The sequence below is a fragment of the Lynx canadensis genome, chromosome D1 (genome assembly GCF_007474595.2).
Source record: "Lynx canadensis isolate LIC74 chromosome D1, mLynCan4.pri.v2, whole genome shotgun sequence".
Taxonomy (NCBI): Eukaryota; Metazoa; Chordata; class Mammalia; order Carnivora; family Felidae; genus Lynx; species Lynx canadensis.
This window is the reverse complement of record NC_044312.2, coordinates 81,915,989-81,922,783: the sequence shown is the minus strand read 5'-3', so window position 1 is coordinate 81,922,783 and position 6,795 is coordinate 81,915,989. Positions and strand designations below refer to the sequence as shown.

At 43.7% G+C, this 6,795-nt stretch overlaps 1 protein-coding gene across 1 annotated transcript; it reads right to left on the bottom strand.

The window, feature by feature from the left end:
• Positions 1-815: 815 nt before the first annotated feature.
• Positions 816-3,433, bottom strand: FIBIN (fin bud initiation factor homolog). The gene has a single exon (XM_030332020.1). It carries the CDS (start codon positions 2,889-2,891, stop codon positions 2,256-2,258), a length of 636 nt encoding a protein of 211 aa, XP_030187880.1. The 5' UTR covers positions 2,892-3,433; the 3' UTR covers positions 816-2,255.
• Between the last annotated feature and the right edge of the window lie 3,362 nt (positions 3,434-6,795).

Sequence of the window (6,795 nt, the reverse complement as noted above, 5' to 3'; positions counted from 1 at the left end):
TCTGTTTCAGGGTTTTCAAATTTGTAGCACATGTGCCACCGCTCTCTGTGCCCATGGAAGGCATTTCTAAATGAGGACAGCACTCTTTACATCTGTGCCTTTTAAATCCTTAGCACAGTACTGTACGCAGCCCTTAGGGACTGACTGAAATCAGCATGCACAGGAGACCAGTTTTCCAGCCATATCACCTGCTTACTGTTCTCCTATCCCAGACGGGAAAATCGAAGAGATGACATTTAATGTGTCTATGGATTAGTCTTGGATACTTGGAAGTGACTGATGGGGATGTTTTGAGATATTAAGTGTGGTGATAACAAACTACAATCATTTAAGTGCCAAAAGTCATCTCCTGTTTTTCCCCCTCATCTTTCATAGAATAAAGAAGAAAACCCTTTTAAACAATCATTTACCCTCTCCCCACACACCAGTACAGAGGCAGCTAAAAGCAGACCCCTGAGTGATGAAAAGAAATTACAAATGATTCTTTTAAGTATTATTCCATGTGTTTTCCTTTTTTATTTTAAACAATGAGGTAGCGATGCAAAGGTTCAGGTCTCAGACCACTCCCTCTCATCGCTCAGCATCCTTGAAAAGAGCAATGTGGAAAGTTCTGTACTTAAATCTAAGAGACCTGGAGCTGTTACAACAAGCTGATGATCAGTCGCTTTCTGGGCCTCAGTTTCCCCTAGAGTAATAGGAGGATATATTGGAAACATCATTGCAATAGGAAACTGAATTCTTTGTGCATGAGAGAGAAAAAAAAATTGTTCACTGTTGAAAAGTAGATTATGCACATATTTATTTTTCTGTGTGTGTGTGTGTGTGTGTGTGTGTGTGTGTGTGTGAAAGGAAAGCATATTTAAGATGAGAGTGAGGGGCTGGGGAAAGACATGAAATAAAGTGCATTTCCACCTTTTAAAGTCATTGATCAATGACATAGACCTGGCTTCATAATTATTAAACATCATTACAGTTCCTAGAACTGAGAATGGAGCCCTCCCTCTGCATTCTGAGGGCATAAAACTTATGAGCCTTGTCATCAACTTTTCCAGTTGATGCTGCAGAAAAAACTGGAAAAATTGGAGTTTTTAGGCAGACCAGCAGAGATCAACTTCTGGCAAGACCCAGATTTTTTTCTTTTGAACATGGGTAAGGGTGGCCAGGGTAGGGAGGATTGCCAACTACATAGCCATCCCTCTCCTTCTTTATCACATACTTTGAGTAAACTGGCTTAAATCCCACCCTTCTCTTTCCTCTTGCACTGACTCCTCTTTGCAATACAAAAGTTATGGATATCAATTAGAAAATAAGCCAGCATTACACGAGAACATATTTATTGGCTGAATAATAAAACTTAGTTCAGGAGTTATTAGAATTAGAATCCCCCCCTACTTGAAGTACAGTTTCCAGTAAGCAAACAGAAGAAAACCCCCAAACCAGAACGAATACATTGGTAAGCTACAACATAGGCATTTGGGGGTGTGTTCAAACAATCGACTTTTTTTTTAATGGACTGTAGCCCTGAGGACACAGGCATACAGTGAGAGACACAGCAAGTCAGCTTAGCGACGTGAGTGTGTACCCCCCACAAAGCTTGCACTTCCTCAATGTGGCCATTTCAGCTTACACACACTCACAGAGGCACCTCAAACGTCTCCCTGCAAAGGACTATTTGCATATAGCTTCCAGCCAATACTCTTACAAAACCCCCCACAAAAACCCAAAAAACTAAAAACAAAACCTTGAAGACCACGGTTAATAAATTAAGAGAGAAAAAGAGGAGAAACAGGCGTCCGCTGGCAGGCAGGCCGCACAGCACCTCAGACAACTGACAGCTTTCAAAGCCCAAGAGGGAAGGCTGAAGGTGAAAAGGAACCATGTGCTCTGCTCTCTGGGTATTTTCTCCAGGATGGGGAAGGTTAATCACTCCCTCCTGCATAAACCGTGTCCTTCTAGACGTGGCGGAAACAGGTGTCTGTGCAGAGTTAGAAAGTCCTCTAAGAAAGGCGGGAGGCATGGCTTTAAATCAGTCTTTCCAAGTAACAAGTCAATAGCAATCCCATAAATAATGTACAAAAACAAAACAGCTCGGCCCTCGCTTATTTCTTTTTAAAGATCACTTCAGATGATTCTCCAAGTGCAAATCCAGATAGAAAAAATAATAAGTATAAGGGAGACGTTAGCCCCGTCTTCTGTCCCCACCCTCCACAACGGGGCTGATTTGATGCCCTCTCCCAGGCAGAGCGCCCTCACACCTACACTTTAAGATAATCATTTTTCAGCCGACCCAGCCGGGTCCCATGGCTCCGGATGGTGAGGGCCAGCAGCTCGTATTTGTCCCTGAGCCCCACAGAGATGTCGAGTGTTTCCTTTAGCAGGGACCTGGTGTGGACCAGCATCCCCAAGAAGTCCTCGTTGAGCCTGCTCTCTTGCCGGCTGTCCTGTTCCTGGCCCTGCTTAAACTTGCTTTCCAGCTCAGTGAGGGACTTGTCCGAGTTGGAGTAGGCGTCCCCGATCTGGTGGGACTCCCGCCGCAGGTACTTGCCATAGCTCTCTTCCCCGTCCAGGTCGTAGGAGATGCTCTTGCTGATGCCCTCTAGGACACGCCCAGCATCCTCCACCTGGCGGCCCAGCACGGTGAACTCCTCCCGAAGGCTGAGGCTCAGCAGACTGCTGGCCTGGCTCCCCTCCCCCTGGGAGCAGCGCCGGTGGTCACTCACCCTGAAGAGCAGCTGGCACTTCTCGGGGTCATCATTTTCTTCATAGTCCCCGTCGGGCACGAAATAGTGGTGCAGGGTCCCATTGGACATCTCCGGATACAGAGGGCCATCGAAGTAGCCCTGACACAGGTGGCAGAAGAAACCCATCCAGAGGAACTTCAGCAGCACCATCCTGGATAGGCAGGATGACAGGGGACCCCTGGAGAAGACTGTTCGCCCAGGCACGATAGAGGGGAGGGGGTCCCCTCGGCAGTCAGTGCCTCCCTAAGACGGCCACAGCCTCGGTCCCCGCCGGCTTGCTGCACCCTGGCCCCGCCTCCCCAGCAGGCTTCATGTGGCTGTCACCAGCGCCTGGGTAGCGCAGGAGGCGCCCCGGCTCTGCGCTCCTGCGCTCTGGGCTGGAACTCAGCCGGGTCAATCCAGCGGGATCGAGGGCAGGAGAGGGAAGCCCTCTTCCAGGGCGCTGGCAGGCCGCGGGCTCTGCTGCCCCACTCTCTCTCTCTCAGAGTTCCCCCTTGCTCCTGAAAGATGGAGCCTGTGGCTGGAGGGAAAGACTCTGGCCTTCTGATACTATTTCAACCTCTGCACTGGGTGGGAATGCGGAGCTTTTCCTTTGGCTAATGATATCCTGAGGATCTCTCTGCTCTCAAATTACAGCTGGTTTCGTCACTTGGAAGCCAGGGAACAAGTTTGGAAAGAAACCTCTCGCCAGGTCTCTTGTTATTAAAGGTACAGGATCTTTTTTTTTTTTTTTTTAAGACTGGAAGGGAAACCTTGCAAAATAGAATTTAACTTGAAGGAGAAAACGGGAACAGGGTGAATAGAATTCCCACCACAGAAAGATCGGTTTGCTATTAACATATGGGGGGGGGAGGGTGATTACCCTGCAGGAATACTGCTTCACATTTTAAATAAGTACCAGTTAGATTGGATTTGTTAAGTATGCCTATCATTATCATTTTCAAAGTTTGTGACTTTGAAGGCAAATTTGCCTTGTAAGACATGGCAGTTTTGTTTGGAAATGGTTAGCTAAGTAAAATTTTTAATAACAATACTTGGGAAACAATAGCAATATAGAATACTGATTATTGCAGTAATCAGTTGCTGGTCTGTACAGGAACAAAAGCTGAAAATGGAATTTTGCCGGTTTAATAAGTAAGTGAACCACTGAGAGGATGTTTAATCTTATGAAAAACCATCCATGCTAAGCTTCTGTATTGCATCTTTAACCTAACACCATTATTGTCTCTTTTGAGATACTTACAAGTTTTTGAAGAATGTACGGCTGGCACTCTTATTTCCATTTTCCAGATGGAGAAACCTAGGGGCACAATGGGAAACAAATTGTTTACAGTTACAAAGTTAGATTGTAGCAGAACCAGCACCCATTAAGTCACAGGGTCTTTTCATTTAATTTAGAAAAAAAAAAGTATTTTTTTTTCACAAGGCCATTTTCGTTTATGATCTCTGAGTTAATTAGAAAATTGCCATCCATCAGGCTAACTCATTTGTTCAAGAAAATTTATTGAGCATTTACTATATGCTAGAGTCTAGTTTATTTTATTTTTAAATTTTTTTTTATCTATCTATTTAATGTTTGTTTATTTTGAGAGAGAGTGAGAGAGCATGAGTAGGAGAGGAGCAGAGAGAGAGGGGGAGGGAGAAAATCCCAAGCAGGCTCTGCACTGTCAGCGCAGAACCCAACACAAGGCCCAGGAAACATGAGATCATGACCTGAGTGGAAATCAAGGGTCGGACAATCAGGAGTTGGCCGCTCAACTCACTGAGCCCCCAGGCACCCCTAGAGTCTATTTTAGATAGTACTAACAGAGCTGTGAGAAAAAAAGGAGACAAATACTTGCCCTTGTGGAGCTTACATTCTAGGAAATTGAGAGAAATTAAATAATATAAATAAATAAGATATATTGTACGTTGGCAGTGATAGGGTTGGAGAAAAGAAAGGATGGGAAAGTGGAGGCAGAATTCCTATTTTCGTAGTTCTTTCCTTTCTGCCTTGAAATATAGCTGAAATACTCCTGTGATCTGCCTGTGTTAGTACTTATCTTCCTCTCCAAGTCATAAGGGACTGGTGTCATTCAGAGCTACAGTGCCATACAATTCTCAGACTGTCATACTTGTTGCCATCACTTTCTGACATAAACAGTCCAGACTCTTGGAGAGACGATGAAAAGTCTGGTTAAGTAACTGGATATTTTGTCAAAGTGGTGCCACATGCGTAGATTTTTTGAGACATGTTGAGTGCACATTTTACTTCCTATCCAGATATTTCACATCGTGAAAACATAGACAAAGGAGTTTTCTTAGCAATTATGCTAACTAAGAAGTCTATGACTTATTTTCACTGCATTCCAGGAGAAAACTACCACCTTCTCCATTTGAGAGACTGGACTGTTGGACTCGACAGCCATATTACTTATTCCTTTTTTTTTTTTGCTGGGACATTCACAAATGACAACAGATGGATTCAAATTGGCCACTTGGCCAAAGAAGGGAAGAGGAATTTACTTGGATTCTCTCCACTTCTTGCACAATCCCTCCCTGACTTACTAACCAATTCAATTAAGCAAATCTAAATTAAGCACTTATTACTACTCTGTGCAGGCACAGTGTTAAGTTCGCTATAGATTCAAAGATGTGCAGTGAGATGTTTCAGCCTACAAAGAGCTTGCTCTCTCTGGTTAAAGAGTAGGGCAAATATACACAGACAATCTTGATAAGAATGGCTACGAGTAGTTACTTTTTCCTACAATTACCTCATCTAAAGATATAAACCCCAGATCTTGTATCAGGAAGGCATCACTTTGGCGCAAGTAACTGAAAGTCTAATCCAATCAGACTAAAGTAAAAAAGGAATTCACTGACTTACAGAAAGTCTGTAATTAGATTTTCAGTCCATGCCTGGTTCAGAATCTAGTTTCTCTCTCACCATCTTTTGGTTCTACTTCCTCAGCTTATATTCATTCTTGGGTAGCCTTTTTCATTCGTGGTTCAAAGATGGCTGCCAGTGTGTTTGGGGGCTATAAACTTCCTTGTTTATGTGGAGTAGCAATGACAGCTTATGAATGGCGGGTCCTTCCAATCAGCCTCAGTGACCATAGTTGGCTTCATTTGGATCATTAATTCATCCTCGAGCCAGACTGTAGTTAGCGGTTTGGGATCAGCCAGAGGGCTTAAAACAATAAGAGCCTGGTTCTGCAGCTGAAGGCAAGGTACCATGCAAATGACATGGCTGAAAATGTTAAGGTCTTATTTGGGAATGGAACAGTATAAGAATGGATTCCGGGGTAGTAATTACAAATATTCCTCCTACCCCATGCCTTTATCTTTATTAACCACATCTGAAAGTCACCGGCACTGTTTTGTGGTTGTATAGTGGCAAGTATTTAACAGCTTGCTCTATGGGAGAAAAAAACCTCTTTGTAGCATTTGCTGATGTCCACGGTGTGAAAATGCTCACCACGCCTGGGTCCTGAATGCAGAGTTAGAAGGATGTGCGCAGTGGCATGCCATTAGATAACATTTCTGTCATACAGGTACATTAGATCCAGATAACCCCAAGAGCATAGAAAATAGGAAAATGTAGTAAAATAATTGAGAAGTGATGAGTTCTACATATGCATTCCCTTTATTTTAATACAATTTATTTAACTACAAGTTTAAATAACTTAATTGTTAGTAATGATTGTGTTTAACAATTGACTTGCGAAATCCCCCAAAACCTAACGATTAGCTCTCATGAACCAGTGCTAGGAAGCTCCAGCAGGTACTAAGTGCCTTTTGCACTAAGCACTTCATCTTGTTCATCTTTAAAAGTTATTTATTTATAGGGTCTTCGTACGTGTCCAATCCCATCCTGGGCTGGTCTACTAGAGTCAGAGTTAAGGTGGGCTCCTAAGGATTGGCCTGAAGTAAATGGAGCTAGAAGAAATGTCCCAATCCAGAAATACCAGGCAGAGGACTTGGGAGAGTAACATTAAGCAGTACCCTCTGCTGATAAGGATGATGGTTGAATCTAGGGAGGAAAACTAGAGACAAAGTCGAAGGACAGGCACTG

Bases quoted from the DNA above. Each gene is read 5' to 3' on its own strand.
- FIBIN (XM_030332020.1), bottom strand. From the start codon at position 2,891: ATGGTGCTGCTGAAGTTCCTCTGGATGGGTTTCTTCTGCCACCTGTGT.